A 20,048-nucleotide genomic window follows, 5' to 3' on the forward strand; every position below is an offset into this window, starting at 1 on the left:
AGAAATTGACCCGCGATGCGGTTTTGTAATCCGCATGTCTGTTGTATTTCCGTAATCGCTGCTTATGTGTTGTGGGATTTCCCCATTGAATTAAATGGGGATGTAAAACCCGCAACACGTAGCAGATGTTGCGTTTTTGTTTTTTTTTGCTGCGGTGCACGGGGCAAATACGCTGTGTGCTTTCACGCAGTGTATACGCCCTGTGTGACCATAGCCTTAGACTGGATTCACAGACAGCGTTTGCTTGAGTTTTTGGTGTCGGTTTTTCACCGTGTTTTCTTTGTGCGTTTTATCCCCAAAAATTAGGCTAATTTCGCCGTGCATCCAGAAGGGATCTATAGCAATTTCTGTTGTTTTTTTTCTTTTCTGCAGCTTGTGAATAGGGTTTTGCTTGCGTTGTACTGTACTTTGCTGCAAATTTTGCACTCAACCCGTGTAAACATGGCCTTTAGCTCAGTTCATGTCCTCTTTTGGACCATACGGTTTAAAAATGTGGTTGTTTTTTTTATAAAAAGTGTACAAAAAATTTTTTTTTATATTCTAGTCTTTGTAATGCATTTGTTTTCTTTTTTCTTCAAATTCTGTGTCTTGGTGTAAATTGTTTTTTTCTTCAAATACTGTACCTTTACGTCGGCATGCACTTTTTTTTGGAGGACAGACTGATGTAGTTTAAAACGCTATTCTGTCTCCCAACACAAATGTATGCGTTTTTCTTTTTACATTTTAGTCAATGGGTAAAATATGCAAAAGGAATTCTATATGTTGGACGTATAAACTAAACATGGACTCAAAACGTGATGTGAACAGGGCCTTAGATATGTATTGGCACAGATACAGTCTGGGTGCTTGGAGGTTCATACAGCTTTACTTATATTCCCCATACTATGACTGTACTGTTACCCATGTCCTCTGGGTCTGCAGCTCTCTTAAATATTACGCAGTTAAACCAGCCTACAAATCCACACCAAAATCCGTAATTAATTTGGCATGTGTTACATGCAGATTATGGTTTCGTATTTTACTCATTGCAATAAATGGAATCTGCCCTGATAATCTGCCGCATTTCTGCAACAGAAAAACCCCATCCATTACATTGTACTGTACTTTGTTGTGGAAATTCAGTGCAAAATTCACAACCGAATTCGCAATATATTAACCCGGCCTTAGATAATAGCCTCCTTTCTCTTCATTTTAATCTGTGATCTGCTTCAGAATATTTTGGTTCTATATAAATCAAGGTTATGTCAGTTTTTGTTTGTTTTAATTTTGTCCTATTATAAGCAGCTGCTATATTCACTATTCAATATCCACCATGAAGGAACATCTCAGTGCATGTTCTGAACGGCATAGAGCTGGCCGACTTATATTAGCAGAACGGCAGGGCCAGGAAACGACCACTAGATGTCGCTTCTGTGCGATCCACAATGCACAACTAGGAAGTAGGCGCAGAGCAGGCCTGTATAGCAAGGGTTACTGCAGAGGAGGAGGAGGAGGAAGCGGCGGCGGCGGCGGCCAGTAGATGGGGAGGAAGACTAGGGAAGCCCAGCATGCACTATGCGCTGCATATACAGTACACGGCGCATCCTTCTATGAGGGGCTGGGATGTGTCTGTAGGAAGAGGAGTGGGGGCTGCATGTGTACATGTGCATGCTCAGGGGGAGTGTCCTCCTCTGGCTGCAGTTCCTCGTCTTGCCGAAGGAGGCAGCACTGAGCCGGAGAGACAAAAATAGCCAGAAATTTGCGGAGAAATATAAGGATTGTGTATGAGGGGAGGGAGAGCGGCATTAGGCTGGTTTCCAGGAGGAGCTCTTCGCTCTCTCCCCCTCTCACTCTCTCTCCCTCTTTGTGTTATTTATAGACTCCCCTCTTTTATACTCCTTCCCTTCATAGCTATTCTCCTCTGCGACGTGATGTGTCCCCGGCACTGCTGACACCTGGAGGAGAGGAGCCAGGGAGGGGAGAGCAGGGGAGCAACACAGCACAGAGAGGGAGAGACACCACCAAACTGACTGATCAGAGAGAGGCACCGGGACTATTTTTAGCGGCGGTCTTCCCGTCGCAGGAATATAACCTAGAGATCGAGGGGAGGCTGCCGTGCTGCGCCTTTTATTATATGATCATTTGACCGACATCCGCAGGATCACAACACGTCCTCGTCGTATTACGGCTCTATACCAACGAGACATGGGGTGTTTGGGCAACAGCAAGACGGAGGATCAGCGCATAGATGAGAAGGCGCAGCGAGAGGCCAACAAGAAGATCGAGAAGCAGCTGCAGAAGGAGAGGCTGGCCTATAAAGCCACACACCGGCTGCTGCTGCTCGGTAAGCGCGGGGACGTCATGACGGGGGCCAGGCCTGTCAGAGCCATCACTGCTGCGGGCAGCTTGCTGCAGAGCACTGGGGGCACACAGGGTGTGTGTGAGGCTGGCAGACACATGGGCTGCTCCGCTGGCCCCAGCACATGGGTGTATATATACTGTATGGATGTGTATATGTATCATTACGAGACAGGACTATTTTATGGCGGTGTTTCAGTCTCTGATAATGGCCCTCATGTTCTGGGTGTGGGATAGGGGGCACTTCTACCTATTAAATGTCAATATATATATTTATAGCTGTGAAAAGCACCAGGGCCTCTAAGCTCTGGTAATGGACTGACGTTATTCCGTGAAGACCGTACCTTAATGTCTATTTCTGTTTTGGCAGGTGCTGGTGAGTCAGGAAAAAGCACGATTGTCAAGCAGATGAGGATCCTCCATGTCAATGGCTTTAATTCAGAGTAAGGATGCTGCGTGATGTGTTGTGTCTGGTGGGGTGCGATGTGTACCCCGGCTCAGTTATACCATTTATTGGGGTAGTTAAACAAGCTGCAGTAAAAGCCTGTAACGCTTCCATTGTGCATGCCCGGCCGTGTGTTTCCTACACCGCAGGCTGCTCTACTGTATATTCCGCTGTTGCTACTGCAGCGTTTGACAGGCCCTTGTGTAGCAACAACATGGCGACTATACTTTTACATAGCAGCAAATCTCTCAATTCTGTGCAGAAGGGAGGCAGCGATATTAACAGCTGAGGAGGTGGCGCTTTTGCCCCCCTTACTATTTAAAGATGTAAAATCTGAGAAATGTCCTATGGATAAGTTCTGGTGATACACAGTGCAGACACGCGACCCTGCACTGTATATATAGGATTATTATGGTGGCGGTGTTCACCTGGGAAGTACCTATAGGCCGTTATATTGTTATAACCGTTATTATTGCTAATTTGGAGCCATGTTTCTTCATTTGTACCAATGATGACTAGGCACAATTGCTATTTCTTACTTGGCATTAGGGTATTGGAGCCTGGCAGCATTAGCTGTAAGTCTAGAGTTCTCATTGTAATACGGAATAGCTGCCACCTTCCTTATGGTACGGGCAATGTCTCAGAAGTTGCCAGGACTGCAGCACTCCATCATACTTTGTCCTTCATAAGGGGCAACAAACATTGCCTGGCGCTTGAAGCTGCAAGTCATCGGTGAGCAGACAAACAAAATTGGAACTGGTGTCATGGGTTTTGTACATAGACTTTGTTCTAAAAAAGTCTCATGTGTAACAAGTGTCTGTGGTGGGAAGTGTCATAATCCAGATGTTGAAAATGGAGTATATACTGTATGACACGCGCTTAAAAAATTGGCTTCTATTTCTTCTGAGATGTTTTATATATACATGTTGCATTTTCTGAAGAAAATGTTTTATAAGGCTTCGTTCACATCTGCGTTGGGGTCCCGTTCTGACGTTCCGTCGGAGGTTTCCGTCAGAACGGGACCCTGAGCAGACACAAACTGACACCGACCACAGTCGACTACGCTATTGCTTCCGGCAAAACGACTGGTCCGGTGCACAACAGACACAAACGGGAACCATGGGCACCGGATCCGTCACCATTGAAAACAATGGTGATGGAAACGGAACGTGTCTGCTCAGGGTCCCGTTCTGACAGAAACCTCAGATGGACCGTCCGAACGGGACCCCAACGCAGATGTGAACGAAGCCTAAGTCGTATAACTGAAATATAATTTGTCTTGTATCATTTTGTGAAATGTAATCGTGTCTTATCTCTAATACAGAGAAAAGAAACAGAAAATTCAGGACATTCGGAAAAATGTTAAAGATGCCATTGTGGTAAGTCGTGTTGCGGTCATGATTTGTAATGTTTTTTTTTAATATTCTTTCGATTCCCTGGGATTATAACCACATGCTGGTGGTTTAGTGTCCTACAATTTAGTGGCAGGTTCCCTTTCAGCCTTTTTCATTGCTTGTTGGGTTATACTTTGGTAATGAAGCTTGTTAAGGGTCCTGTTGGTGAGGTTATTTGGTACATATAGCTTGACAAACGTTTACTGTATATGACACTGTATGTTTATCTAGTTCCACAATTCACAGAGAAATAGTCCTCATTCCTCAGTGTTAGTTATATATATCCGAGCTGGCACTGGCTACGGTACTTTTCACGAGCCCCTGGAATCCCGAGAGTTGACCATAGGAAGTGTGTGTTGAGGTAACATATGTTAAATCGCTGTGACCATGAGTACAGGAAGCACCTGTAACATTTCTATGCTCGTAAACTACCAGTACATGAACCATATTTTACTTTAATTATTGTACGTTTGTGATCTTAAAGCCAAAGTAACATGTTTTATTACCCCACAGACAATAGTATCTGCAATGAGCACATTAATACCCCCAGTTCCACTGGCTAACCCGGAAAACCAGTTCCGAATTGATTACATCAAGAGTATAGCGCCGCTGTCGGACTTTGACTATACACAGGTAAGAGACTGGTTCATGTTCTCTATTGATCTGGCTGTAGGATCTCATCTATGTTGGGATTAATACAATTTGGATTGGATATTCTTGTTGAGGTTGTGTAAGTCTGGTACAATAGTTTGAGCATACGTGATCACTAATGGGTAACATTGGAGCCGGCCACTACTATAGTTTATCAATAACCCCAAAAAAGTTAGGTGTCCGTGGTCAATTTCTAGGCTCATTGGCTACCTGGTTTTGACTTTAGGTCTGTTGTACCCCACAGTCCATAGTATATTTTCTTAGAAGACCCATTTGTCATAAATGTGTTCTTAATGTTCTGCATTTATTATATAGTAAATGAATGTCCCGCAGTCCTAACCAGACCGTTTTATGGCATTGGAAGCCGGTGAATTTGCTTAGTCTGGTACTCCAAGTTTCGCTTTGTTTGGTGCCTGTATCTTATTGTAGATATTGATCTATGTAAAATATGGAAAGTGTGTACAAGACCGTAGGTGAACTCATAAACTATGGAAAACTTTTTTTTTATTTTTAGTAAAATTCTATTCTACATCTGTGAATATCCTAGTGTAGATATATTTTGGCTTGGTATGGTAAAGATTCTATAGCTGCTGTTGAATGGGGGGGTTGCTGGGGTCTTCTAGTTCCAACAGTAAGTTATGGAGTAGTCCTTTCTGCTCTGTGAGTAATGTTACACCATATTCCATGTGTTACGTAACTTGTATTGATCGCTGTGATACATCACCATTTGACTATACGAGCTTTGCTTATTCACAAAGGAACAATTTTATCTTTATACTACAGTAAATGGTTTGTTTTAAAGAGATTGTGAATTATTTTATCCACGGAACAGGGCTGAAAAATCCCAGGGGCCAGGTAGCTAGGAATTGTCTACTGGCACCTGACATTTTTTTTTAAAAAATGTTAAAATAAAATCGATGAAAGTTTTTAACGTCGGACCGCTCACTACACATTGTAATATTCTCCCAGAGTGCTCTAACTGGCTCCTGATTTATCTACACCTCTTTAAAGGCTTTGCTCTGTTAGTCATCTCTGCAGTGCTGAGCCATATGAATGGACCGACCTGTTTATTGGGAATAGTGAAAGTCTTGAGAGGGGATATAGGGAAGAATTATTAATTGCATAGGTGTCGGTTTTATGTAAACCTACAGTGTATTGGTTGTCACTTTCTGAGGATGACAGTCCGTAAAAGTTGTCTTTACCTGATCTTCGCATATTGATGTGCATCCTTAGAGTTCTAGGTTATTTATAATCTGTGTGTAATATTTTGTACCTGTATATCATGATAGTGGGCTATATTATTCTGTTACTTAATATATAACGGAATCAGTTGGCTCTTGTGTTGAAACCTGAAGATGTTTGGAAGATTGAAAATGAGGTGCAAAAAGTTATGTTGGACTTGTGTGATTTGCATGTTTGACGTGCGTTTGGTTTTATTAGTCTTCTTGGATATTCTTTATAGGTTGTGTATGGATTATGGAAACATGTAGACGGCACGTTGACAATCTAAACTATTACTATTGATGGTGAGAGTTTGAATGCTATGTTTTTTTTGTTTATTTGCCCATATGTGGTTTTATGTCCATGAAGTCTCTTTGCAGAATTCTATGTCCATTAAAGTGTTGACCAATGTCTGCCATAGAACAATTGTAATTCCAATCAATAACTGAAACGTGAATTGCTTACTCCTCCAAAAATGTCCCTTCACATTGTGACAAATAATTGTGGTTATCACGTGATTGATTCAAGATTAATGACGAGTTCCTCACGCTGAATTGTAACCCCCCCCCCCCCCAAGTACACATCAGCGATATAACCATAAAATATTGTATAAAGATGAATGAGCGCACAATATTTTAAAACCGGAATTTGATTGCAACGGGATTGTTGTTCTACAATGGAGGTCGCGATCCTCATCCTTATATTCTGTGTAAAATTGTTACATCTATGGCGAACTTTTCTGTTTTATGTGTTTATTCGGCTGATTTATTTGTCACTGTTGCCGTATTTTGAGTGTGTGTTGTTAAGGTGAAATTTATACTGATTTATATATATTTTTTGCCTATGGATACATTTTAATGTGTTTTTTATGAAGTATGGCTGCTTTGACACTGAATATTCTTTTTTTTTTAAAGATTAACTGTATTTGACTTTTTTTATAAAATAGTTAAGTATGATCGGTTTCTTGAAATGTTGTATTAGGCGGGATTCACACGACCGGGTCGCGTCCGAGCCCGAGTGCCGGCCGGTAAAATCGGCCATTCTGCCCGGCCGGTTTGCATAAAGTTATGCATCCGTGCCGGGTCGGGCAGATCCGGACAGTGACATCATCGGCAACTCCTGAAGGGGAATCCCAATGTGTTCGGGGATTCCGCTTCAGGAGTTTCCCCTGATGTCACTGCCCAGATATGGACAGAGACATCAAGCGCTCTGTCCAGGAGCGGAATCCCCGAAAACACGGGGATTCCGCTCCTTCAAGGAGCTAAAGTGCGGCTAGCACATAGCAGAGCGGGGAGATACCTCCCCGCTCTGCTATAGTGGCGTCGCTACAGTAGTAGCAGCCGCAGCAGTAGCAGCTGCTAGCGGCGCCATCAAAGGTGTCGCCGGCCAGGGCGCTTTTAAAACAAGCAGGAGAAGGGAGCCAGCGCAGCGCTCCCTTCCACCTGCTGTACACCCCGGCCCTGCAACACAGTGTACAGCGATGCCATTCGTCAGAATGGCATCAACTCCTCCTCCTCACATGCACTCTGCGCTGTGAGGAGGAGGAGATAGAGCGCAAGAGCCGGAAAACCCGGCCGTCACTCGGGACACGAGCCGGGCGGCCGGGTACCCGGGCGAAAATAGAGCATGTCCTATTTTTTGACGGGCGGTTTTCCCGGCCGTCAAAAAATCGGTCGTGTGAATAGCCCCATTAGGGGTCTATTATTCCTAATGCAGCCGGGTGCCGGCCGATTTATGAACGGCCGGCACCCGGCCGGGAAACCCTGCCGTGTGAATGAGGCCTTAGATTGGCCTGATATGTACAGCTTTTACATACACATAGATAATCCAAAGTCAATGGAGTCCTGTTAGACAGTGCAATTTCCCATAATGTACATAGAACCACATATTGGGCCTTGTCGGGTTTCCTAAAATAGTTTTACTGTAATACAAATGCATTTCTAAGTCATGGTGACTATGGGGCCCCTTTCTGCCTTCTTATGTTGACCAAGTCCTGATTGACTTTTGTTCAAGTTAACAGGAATTGACTGCATTCATTTTTAATCCTGATTTATTGATCTGTTTTATGCCCTTTGTGCAGTAGCGTTAACAGATTAAGGGCACATTGCGCTAGTAGCTGTGGACAAGTGATGGGGACACGTTACGTAATCACCGATCTTCACTTACTTTGCTAGCATTGGCCGCTCCTAGGGAAAGTAGTCTGAATTGCTGCATATTGTACTTCTGTCTGCTCTGGGAGCTTCTGATTCTTGATCATGCATTTTGTGTGCACAGTGTGATAGGTCAATGAACCAAAATGATGTTCTGGTACGTTGTGGAAAGTGGAAGTTCAGTGTCTGTGAGGAATATGAACTCGCAGCATTGAGCTCCACCATTAATGATTGCTCAGACACCACAAATCATATTGTAAATAAAAAAGCATTGATACCGGTTTTGTAAATGTATCATGTGCTGGGCACTTGTTTCTAAAAAGTGGATCTTCGGTCACATGTATCAGACTGGGCAGCTGTCACTTGCAGAAATAATCCTAAAGTGGCTGAACTTGCTAGAATTTAGGCTGGGTTCACACGAGCACATTAACGTCCGTAATGGGCGGACGTATTTCGGCCGGAAGTCCCGGACCGAACTCAGTGCAGGGAGCCGGGCTCCTAGCATCATAGTTATGTACGATGCTAGGAGTCCCTGCTACTCCGTGGAACTACTGTCCCATACTGAAAATATGCTTACAGTACGGGACAGTTGTCCTGCAGAGAGGCAGGGACTCCTAGCATCGTACATAACTATGATGCTACGAGCCTGGCTCCCTGCACGGAGTTCGGTCCGGGACTTCCGGCCGAAATACGTCCGTCCATTACGGACGTTAATGTGCTCGTGTGAACCCAGCCTTAGTGGTCTGAAATGATTGACTGCTCTTTGGTGTTTCCAAATACAATGAATGTAATCCTTAAAAAGGCAGGAAAGTTTTTATTACAGAAATTGAAATGCAAAAGTGAATTCCCTTAGAATTTTTATGGCTTAATATAATGTTTAGAAAGTAACACGGAGGCTCTGATGTATCACACTGTCCACTTCAGTACAAGTTATTCAGAAAATGAAGCCGGCATACGGATCCTGTACTTGGAAAGTTTAGCATCGTTTTCCTGTTCCTAGTGAAAGGGAAATCTAATTTATAATCGGTGTCTGGTTTTAGTTCCGTTCATGAAGCTCGAATATCACATGAGGAGCTAGATAAGAATGCTGGCCACTGACATAAGTTATGATTAAAAATACTAACGTAAAATATGTAAAGAAGTGATTCATAATCGAAGTGATAAATCTATGAATTTTAACAACTATTAACTCAAGAACCAATAATCTTAATGAATTATCGGTAATGATCTGGGAGGTTGTAACGGTTACAAAATACCCATTTAACAACCTCTCAAAATTTTGAAACGATTTCTCTAAAACTTTGTTTTATATTTTTAATTTCCCCGTACGATGGCTCTATAATATTCACAGGGCGTTTGTATTACATTGTATACAGCAACTTTAGCCTGCTGGTATAAAAAACGTAATAATCATTGACAATTGGCTGCAGTGTTATCTTGTAAAAATGTGCTATGTGATCCACTATAGTCCGGATCAGAAGATCTTTTTAATTTTTTTTTAATTATTATTTTGTATAGTCAAACATTTTTACACATGGTCTTCTCGTAAGAAAAATCTGTATTTCGTTGGTATTAAAATAAAAGAAATAAGTCTGTAAACAGCAGGTATTCTCGTAATCGGCTCCTTGACATTGTATTTGTCTTACTATATTAGTAGTACTTTGTACGTCAGTTACATCACAAACAAAATTGTTAGTAAACTAATCATTGGTTTAAGGCGTTAATGTCCGCTTCCAGACGGAATAGAAATCGACCATAGTGTGTACGGCGAGCGCTGTGTTTTGATGGTTGCCTACATGTAACCAATAACACACTATTTACATGGTCCCTTGTGCTCCAATTAGCAGATAGTGAAAAACATTGCACGTTTAATTGCCAGTTGTGAGGTCAAATATGTCCCCCATGTCTTTTCGCTTAAATTAGCAGGTATTTTTTTTCTTGCAGGGTTTCATCAGTTTTGTGAATCTTGTACCAATATTACACAAACACATGAAGATGTTTGCATGTGTGACCCAAAAAATAAGTTTGTGTTGCCTAAAAAGAAAAAATATGTGAAACCAGAAAACAAACAATTATTTTTTTTTGTCCTTTTTTTTTCTTTTTTTTAGTTATTGGATTTTGTTACCGGCTCTCACTCGCTTCCGTCTATTTTCTGTGTCACACTTTCCAAAATATCTAACAAAAAGTTTATATACTTTCTTTTTAAATGAAGTGATACATGATTTCTGTTTTTATTAATTTTTTTAACCTCTGGGAGAAATGTTGCTTGTTATTAAGGCTATGTTCACACGGGGTATTTTGCCGAGTTTTTTGACGCGGAAACCGTGTCGCAAAACTCTGCAAAAACGGCCCGAGAACGCCTCCCATTGATTTCAATGGGAGGCGTCGGCGTCTTTTTCCCGCGAGCAGTAAAACTGCCTCGCGGGAAAAAGAAGCGACATGCCCTATCTTCGGGCGCTTCCGCCTCTGACCTCCCATTGACTTCAATGGGAGGCAGGAGAAAGCGTATTTCTCGCTGTTTTATGCCCGCGGCGCTCAATGGCCGCGGGCGAAAAACGGCTCGATAATTGCCGCGACAATCGGCGTGCAGGGAGAGGAATATCTGCTTCAAAGTTCCAAACGGAATTTTGAGGCAGATATTCCTCCCCCAAAATACTCCGTGTGAACATAGCCTAAGAGTGACAACATTTTTTTTATGTTCTTAAAGTTAGAATTTTTTAAATCGAGATTTAGCGAAGCCTCGAAATCAAACCGTTTACATATTTATATAAGAAATTGTATTAAAAGTTAAGGGAGTTAACAAATCTGTGTATAAATTTTCGTTCCTTGGTTGTTATTCAGTGACTTTCTTACATCCTAAATAGTGTAGAAATGTTTGTTCTTGGACGGTTGGTGACCATTAACCATATTTTCAGCAGTTCTTATATGAAGTTCATATTTATTGAATTCTTCACCAACACATGAAGCATTTACCAGTACTGTCTGATTCTGAATGTTTTTATACTGTAACCATCAATTGTTGATCCCACGTACGATTCTGGGCAAATCTGAATATTCGGAGTATGTCGTTTTTATACGAAGAATGTAAGAAAACCTACCAGATCATTGTACCTATAAAGATGCATGACCGAAACATTATAAGGGCTATTGAACTGGGGAGAGAAGAAAATGTTAAGTAGAACTGTAATATTTTATTCCAGATTTAAGGGACACTGGATTTAAACAGCAAAGTTTACAAAAGCAAAGCCCCTAAAAAAGAGGGGTTAACATCCTTCCCATACAATGGATAAACTGTCCGTCTCTTGTCACCCTAAAATAGTTCACAGCAGGGTTTACATTCAACTGCACAGTAAGGGCATGCCCCAACGTGGCGGACTAGCTGCTGCGGACTGCGGTAAAAGTACTTCCCTTCTCCCTATCAGTGCAGGATAGAGAGAAGGGACAGCACTTTCCCTTGTGAAAGTCAAAGAAATTCATACTTACCGGCCGTTGTCTTGGTGACGCGTCCCTCTTTCGGCATCCAGCCCGACCTCCCTGGATGACGCGGCAGTCCATGTGACCGCTGCAGCCTGTTATTGGCCTGTGATTGGCTGCAGCCGTCACTTAGACTGAAACGTCATCCTGGGAGGCCGGACTGGAGACAGAAGCAGGGAGTTCTCGGTAAGTATGAACTTCAATTTTTTTTACAGGTAGCTGTATATTGGGATCGGTAGTCCCTGTCCCGGGTGCAGAAACAGTTACTGCCGATTGCTTAAATCTTTCAGCACCCTGGACAGTGACTATTTACTGACGTCTCCTAGCAATGCTCCCGTCATTACGGGAGCCCCATTGACTTCCTCAGTCTGGCTGTAGACCTAGAAATACATAGGTCCAGCCAGAATGAAGAAATGTCAAGTTAAAAAAGCAAAACGCATCCGCAGCACACATAACATGTGCATGACAGCTGCGGACTTCATTGCGGAAATTAGAATCTCCATTGAAGTCAATGGAGAAATTCCGCCATGAGTCCGCAACCAGTCCGCCACTGCTCCGCAACAGACAGAGCATGCTGCGGACACCAAATTCCTCACCGCAGCCTATGCTCCGCAGCAGAATTTTACGCATCGTCTAAAGGAACACTTCTAAATAGAAGTGGAAGTCAATGGAGAAACGGCTCCGCTGCGGATTAACGCTGCGGAGTGTCCGCAGCGGAATTTAAGTGAAATTCCGCCACGTGTGAACCCAGCCTAAGACATAAGATGCATTTTAGGATTAATTACCCTTTAGTTAAGAAAATCTACCAATATAGGAAAATGTTTATATCATGCCATGTCCGGGTAAATAAGAGAAAAGTTCTACCTAACCATAAATGAATGTTTCTATCCTGTACTGGCAGCGGGAGAGCTTCTCACCCCGGCAGCAAGTGGTCACTGAACACCTCCTATGAACAGAAGGTTTTTCATCCATCTGATTTCTAATTTTGAGGGTTTGTGGAGGAAGGGAGCTTCTTTTAGGCACTATATTTGTATATGGTATATCAATGTTTATTCCTCTTGGTATTGGAATGGTAATTGTAATGGAGCAGATGTCAGAAGTGCAAATATATTTATGTCGGAACAAGTGTTTTACTTTGCGAAAACACCAACGTGGTTATTACTGACACTTCTACCTGTTATATAGTCAATAGAGGAGAACTGTCCCCTACTTCTCTGTGCAGGTATTTATTAACTTCCGACAAGGAAGAGTTGTGCAGCTTTTCTTAATGCGAAGTAGATCACACCTAAGATCAAAGAAAGCGAGAGAGTGCGAGTCCTGGAAGGAATGTTACGTATGTTACGCTGCTTGAACTTGACATGAGGTGGCTGAGCACACGTTAATGAGTGCGCCTATCTATGGCAGAGCGTGACGCAGGGAATTAATATAGGCGGTATGACCGATGCGTTCTTCGTGGAATATATCCAGCTTCAAACCAGTTTTCTGTACATTACATCAATGTCCCCGTGCTCTTTGTAAACAAAACTTTATTAACAGCTGACAAATAACAAACAAATCTCCCTGCAACACACTGCTAGATGTTTCTATTGGAGTACTTACTCTTTATTCAACGTTCTTGCAGTAAACCATAGCGGTCTTTTTATCTGTGACTTAGGCCTTATTCACACTAACGTGTTATACGTACGCGCTTGGTTTTCACGCGCATCGCACGGACCTATGTAAGTGAATGGGGCTGTTCAGACTGTCGGTGATTTTGACGCAGCGTATGTGCGCTGCGTAAAACTTACGACATGTCCTATACTTGCCCGTGTTTCGCGCAGCACGCACCCATTGAAGTCAATGGGTGCGTGCAAATCGGGCTCGACACACGGAAGCACTTCCGGGTGCCGCGCGTGATTTGCGCAACAGTAAAAAGAATGAAAAACCGAAAAGCACCTCGTGCTTATCTGTTTGTAAACATAAAACCAGAGTGCCATAATGATGCCGGCTGCGTGAAAATCACTCACCATATGCTGATGCCACACGGACCTTTTGTGCGCGCAAAATGGACACGTCCGTGTGAATAAGGCTTTAGGGAATGATAAAGTGAAGTTGCATTTAGGGCTATACGCTCACGTGGCAGATTTGATGCATTTGAGCATAGATTTCTTCAAGCCCCATGAAGATGTAGATGGTCAGAAATTTCTGCAACAAATCTGTCAAATAACATACTGCGTTTTAGATGCATTTTCGGTGGCACAATTTTTTTTTTTGTTTTTTTTTCTTTGTAGGATTTAAAAAAACGCCAAGAAAAATGCAGTTACAAAATGATGTTACATAAAAATGGCACCAAAATTGTTTTGAATTATGAGTTTTGTGTATCTTGTTTCTTTTCCTTTTAACTTGATTTGCCTCTTAAATGGGACAAATTCTGATAGTTGTCCGCGGTATCTGACAGGCCACAGAATAGGGTAACTTGTTTTCATTTCTAAGAAAAAGCGCTGAACCTTAAATAATCTTATAAAAAGAGATGACTATTCAAAAATATGCATGGAAATGGTTTTGGACTGTAGCTAGAAAGATCATGGGGCAGATATTTTCTGCTTTTCACTTTGAAAAACACATCAGCCTTTCAGGCTATGTTGGCTGACATCAGGGAGCAATAGGGGATCAACTGCACATTGAATTTTGTTAAGATAAACTTTAGCCTATTTTCACATTTGCGTTGGAGCAACATAATATTTAAAAACATAAAAATTGCAGAGCTGTCTTAAATAGACACTAACTTTTCAAACAACTTAGGCTGATCTAATAGTATATTCGGACGCAGATACAGTTGAAACTGGGGAAAAAACCGAAATGCGCAAAATGACCACCGTTATCTACACTGAATTTCGGTTTCTTTTTCGATTAATTGCCCAGCCCTAACTTTTTAAAATGGTTCTTTTTAAAATTTAAAGAGGAGCTGTCACCTCTCCTGACATGTAAATACTTGTATTTGCCCTGAAATAACAATTCTGGAGCATCTTTCTCATAGGACTCTGCATTGTGCGGTTACTCTTATTCCTCCTGGAAAAGTATGAATACATTTACAACCAACTGGTCGTTACCATTTCCCTTCTCAATAGGGTGACTGACATCCCTTTGATAATGGGAATGTTAAAAAAGGCCAATGACAACTAAAATGCTATTAAAACATAAAAAAAATCGCTGTTAGACTCCTAGCAAACACCTGGCTGCGAAGTTTTTACCCGCCACTTTGTGATGAAACGGCATGTCAGTAGTGGCTTCTACATGTGACTTTACCCCGAATGTTTCAGGTAACCTGACTGACTTGTGCCACACGGCCGAAACCAGGACTGCAAAAACGAATGCGTTTTTACCGCCCACAAACGGACTGCAAATTGATTAAGTACGGCAAAAATGTACACAAATTCTAGCGCACATCTGGGCTAGATCTATATGCACCATATTTAGAGGCGTGGGCCTTTTAATAAATTCGACGATTTTTTTTTTCTCATACGTTTGTTTAAGTCTGGATAATGAAACGCCAGTCTTATAAAATTCTCCCAAAGTTTTAGTCACTTGTGGCCCCTTCTTGTTGAGTCTTCGCTGCCAGGAGAATCAGATGTTATTGTACAACCGTGGTACCAATGATGTTGTAGAATTGTTGATACTTGGCACCAGAATCTGAAACGTATGACCAACACCTGGGCCAGCAGTTTTATTAGTGTGTGTTCACACATTGCAATCAAAACAGTGCCATTTTGCGGCGTTTTTGTGAAATTTGAAGGGGGAAAAAAAGGGCACGTGAATACAGTCTCAAAATATTATTGTTGGAGTTTGTTTTTGCTTTATTAAACCAAATCGGTTTGACGGTGCCTGTGCAATCACCATTTTACCGCAGATTTGCAAGTTCTTTTTGTAAGCAATTTTTGGCTGGTCCTTTTTTTTTTTTTTTTTTAACAGTTGAAACGCATTTTTTAATGTGGTTTTAATTTATAGCATTCATGTGGCCAAAACCTGCACTGATAAACTTTAATTTGTGGTTAAAACACGTGCTGTTTTGCTGTGTGTTTTTGACTGTGCGGCACACAACCACCAGGTGTACAGGCAGAGGTCACACTACATTTTTTTCCAGTAGTGTAAAAATACTCCTCCTTGGCTAAAATTCCCCCAAAAATGCTTAAAGGAGTACGTAATTTGCTGTAAATTAATGATACATGGTTTTAAAAACTCGATTTTTGTGCAGGGAAACCTTACTATATCACTTATACCAATGCTTTCATGCATAAATTGAGAATTTAGGTCATTCTAAACCCATTTTACATCATACACTGAACATAACTGGGGAACATTACCATTCTTGAAGCATGAAACCTGTCGCTCAGGGGCCAGGGCAGTAGACTATTTAAATGGATAAAGTGAAAACACTGAGGGTATGTTCACACGACAGCGTCCGTAACGGCTGAAATTACGGTGATGTTTTCAGGAGAAAACATCCCCGTAATTTCAGCCGTAACGGCATGTGCAGGCGCTTGAACGCCGCGTCCATTACGGACGTAATTGGCGCTGCTTTTCATTGGAGTCAATGAATAACGGCTCCAATTACGCCCCAAGAAGTGACAGGTCACTTCTTTGACGCGGGCGTCTATTTACGCGCCGTCTTTTGACAGTGGCTCGTAAATATACGCCTCGTGTGAACAGACAAACGTCAGCCCATTGCTTTCAATGGGCAGATGTTTGTCAACGCATTCAAGCTGTAATTTCGGACGTAATTCGGGGGTTAATACGCCCGATTTATGTCCGTAATTTGTGTGTGTGAACATAACCTGACACTGCTACGTTCATGTTCTACACTGCAGGAGCTTGCAATCTATTTCTACATCTATCCTCAGTATATATTCTGTAATGCATACTACATTGAATTTTAAACAATCACGTTCTCACTGGCTCAGCCAGGAAAAAACATTAACCATACCCAGGGGCGTAGCTGGAGGGGACAGGTGGGGCATGTCCCCCGGGCGCAGCTAGGAGAGAAGGTGGGGCACCAGACAGCACGGGCATAGTTGCCAACAAGCCCAAACTTGCTGAGACTGTCCCGAATTTACACAGCCTGCCCCGGCAAATTACTGTCCGGGACGTGTCCTGGCAACTGCCATATTCAATTGTATCTGCCTCAGGACGCAGATACAATTGAATATTATGGCAGATTAGGATACTATCCGCTCCCTGCTCTGCCGCTTACTCCTTCTGTAGCAGAATCCCCGGCCAGGGAGTTGGCGACACCCTGACTAGGTATTCTGCTTCTGGAGAAGCCCCTGACGTCTCTATCCATATGTGGACAGTGACATTTAGGGGTCCTCCAGGAGAGGAATCCTCGGCCAGAGATGGGAATCCACTCCTACAGGGAGCACCAATTGCGCTTTCTACATCGAGGGGTGTGCAGCACCTTCTACTAGGGGGGGGGGGGGTGTGCGTGTGGAAACCAGCTACTAGGGGGGGGGTGTGCGTGTGGAAACCAGCTACTAGGGGGGGGGGGTGTGCATGGGGCACCATCTAGTGTGTGTGTGTGTGTGTGTGTGTCGCACCATCTATCTAAAAGGGGAAGTGTGTGGCCCGATCTACAAGAGGAGGCTGTTCAATATTTCACCATAGTCTCATTATATTCCGTAATACAATCCTGTTTTAGTCAGGCACACTAAACTCTTTAATTCATTAGCCTGTTAATGTGGTCTTCATCCAGTCAGGCATGATTGACGTCTGCATCATGTATACTCAGACGTTGTGGTCAAGGGCACTGCTAAAAACGCATCCGAAAACAGCATGTGTCTTTCTATGCAGTGGCAATATAAAAGTGCATCCCCATCGAAACAACGCATCAACTTGTGGTTAAAATGCATGCGGTTTTCGGATGAGTATTTTCTTTTTAATGTGGTTGTAACCGCACCTTAAAGGCTATGTACACGTTTGAGCGTCCTTTTTCTTTTTTTTTTTTTCTTTAAATCAACCAGTCTCACAGTGTGTGTGGTGTAACCTCTATAATTAGTCTTCATTAAAAATTTGTTTTACTTTTTGAGATACAGCTGCTCTCTATATACACCGCAGCTGTATCTTTCGTTTTGACCTGATTCAGTCAGTCCCGTGGACCTGATGGGTTCAGTGTCAGCGGGTCCTGCGTGTCTCTGACATGCAGGATCCACTGTAATCCATCACATCTAAGTTATGAACCCGCAGACCTGATGAGAGCAGGATTTAGCGCTATAGAGAATACAGAGCAGCTGTGTCTAAAAAAAAAAAAAAAAGTAAAACTAATTTTTTATTAAAAAGTTACACCAAACACAGACTAACCGGGGTTTTTTTTTTTTTTTTTTTTATAAAATGCCCATCAAAGGTTTACATAGCCTTTAACTGCAATGTCTGAATTTACCCTTTGGGGGAGACGTATTTAGACTACGCTAGTCTTATTAAAAAACAAGCTGGAGTAAGATGCAACAAATTTATCAAGAGACCCACGCCTCTTAATAAATTGATTGCATTTTCGGCAGCCCACCCATCACTGAATGAAATTTCCACTATAATTTACGCCAGTTTTTGGCGTAAATTATAGTAAATCTGGTGGCCAACACCCCCTTTCGATTAGCTCCACCTACTTATTTAAAAGATGCAAGAGCGAGGGAAATTACCCAAAAGTCGCTATTGTTCTGGCTTTTGGGCCATTTGCGACATTTCCACGCCATTGTAGAAATGTTAACTTAGTCCTTTAAAGAAGCAGTTCTAGGAAATCCTCTAACTGCTTATATGGAAAACCGCATTATGGTAAAAACACATTTTGTTAATGTCTTCACAAGATGAACGTTTATCATCAAGCTATGATTAAGGACCCTAGTGGTCTGAAACGCGTAAGCGTGGTCCCGGGATTTTTGTTTTATCCCTGTTTTTAAAAATGACCTAATAAAAATTGGAAGTTTTAAATATTCGAGTGCTGGATCTGCCTTTTCTACACACCATTTTTGTTTATCATCTTCTCCACAGGATACTTGATGAATGTCTGAGCGCTGGGGGCCCCAACCCTTGGACCCCCACCAATCACTGAAACGAAGGTCCTGAACCCAGAGTTCCTTCTCACTGCACAATCAAAGTGAGGAGGAGCTTGAATGGAGTGAAGGACCAGCATGCACCCTGCCTCTCCATTTAAAGTCTATGGTACTGATGGAGACAGTGCGATCATGCAGTAAGGAGAAATTACGGGTTCGGGACCTTTTGTTCTAGTGATCGGTTGGGGTCCCAGACATCACCTGAGCAACCTGTGATTTTTGGGATTGTGCACGTATTCTGTGTCGGTCACTGGCAAAAATGAACTGTATTACGATCGCAAAACGTTATTTTGTAAATAGTTTTAGATGTGAATGGAGAAGAAAACCTATAAAAATAGGGATTGAGAGGTAAAGCAAAGTATCTGCAAAATAATGTATCATTTTGTGTAAATGGAAACAGAAATAGCTCCTAGTTAGCACATTATCTTCCAGTGTAGTGTATATAATGGATTCACAAGGGTTAAACATCTGGTATTGTTTACTAGAAACAACCATGTCTATTCCCATTTCTCCCCCTACCGATCTCAAATTCCACGAAAAATTCAGGCACACCTGCTCGAAAAACAAAAACAAGATAATTGGGAAAGATGAAGAAGCTCTTTGGGAAGTGGTGTTTAGAAATGAGGCGAGCTGCTGTTACTCCATTATATCATCTCTCAAGGCAGTTACTTCTGGTGAAATGTGCCAGTCTCCGGGAGGGTGTCGCTGCTTGTTGCCACCACTTGTACACACCAGTTCACAATGCCATTACATGTGACCTTGTAGACCTCTGCTGTCTGTACATTTCCCTTCTTCGTAGTTAAATTGTAAGCTCCCAAGGGCAGGCCCTTTGTCTTGTCACATTGTTCTCATTCTGTGTCTTTGCTTTGGCTGGATAAACCTTTCTACTTGACCAAGAATTTCTCTCCTGGGCTCTCTCCTGCCTTTCTGCCCCCCCTCCTTTCCTGCAGCGTTTCCTCTTCCTCTATCTTCTTGCTGCAGGGCTGGGCACCGTACCTACATCATGGCAATTGCTGCGAATGTAACTACCATACATTGACTAGCTGTATCCAGTACGCTTTATATGAAGTATGGTGCGGAGGTGTGCTGTAGCCTATGGCAACACTAGTACCATCTAAAATCTGACTTCATGGCACTGTGTTGTGTAATACTTGTTCTACATAGTTCAGAGTCCTGGTTTAATTCTCCAGTGCAGCTAAAAATGACTGCTGAACTGTAGTTTGTTTCTCCCTTCTCAACCCTATAGTGTGTATGTACCCTGCTGGATTTAAAAATGGCAGTATTTTTTCTTTTTTTAAAT

The 20,048-nt window shown here is 42.4% G+C and overlaps 1 protein-coding gene across 3 annotated transcripts in view; it reads left to right on the forward strand.

Moving 5' to 3' along the window:
* The window catches only part of GNAL (G protein subunit alpha L), a 314,748-nt gene that overhangs the window by 119,129 nt on the left and 175,571 nt on the right, over positions 1-20,048 (forward strand). For 2 of the 3 annotated variants that reach the window (XM_075826433.1, XM_075826436.1), the window contains exons 2-4: positions 2,708-2,780; positions 4,107-4,161; positions 4,690-4,809. In XM_075826433.1, coding sequence (XP_075682548.1) covers positions 2,708-2,780; positions 4,107-4,161; positions 4,690-4,809 — 248 coding nt within the window. Of the gene's footprint in view, positions 1-1,620; positions 2,324-2,707; positions 2,781-4,106; positions 4,162-4,689; positions 4,810-20,048 lie in introns of those variants that run through there. The other variant, XM_075826435.1, reaches the window with a different exon arrangement.

This window comes from Rhinoderma darwinii, chromosome 5, assembly GCF_050947455.1.
Source record: "Rhinoderma darwinii isolate aRhiDar2 chromosome 5, aRhiDar2.hap1, whole genome shotgun sequence".
Lineage (NCBI taxonomy): Eukaryota > Metazoa > Chordata > Amphibia > Anura > Rhinodermatidae > Rhinoderma > Rhinoderma darwinii.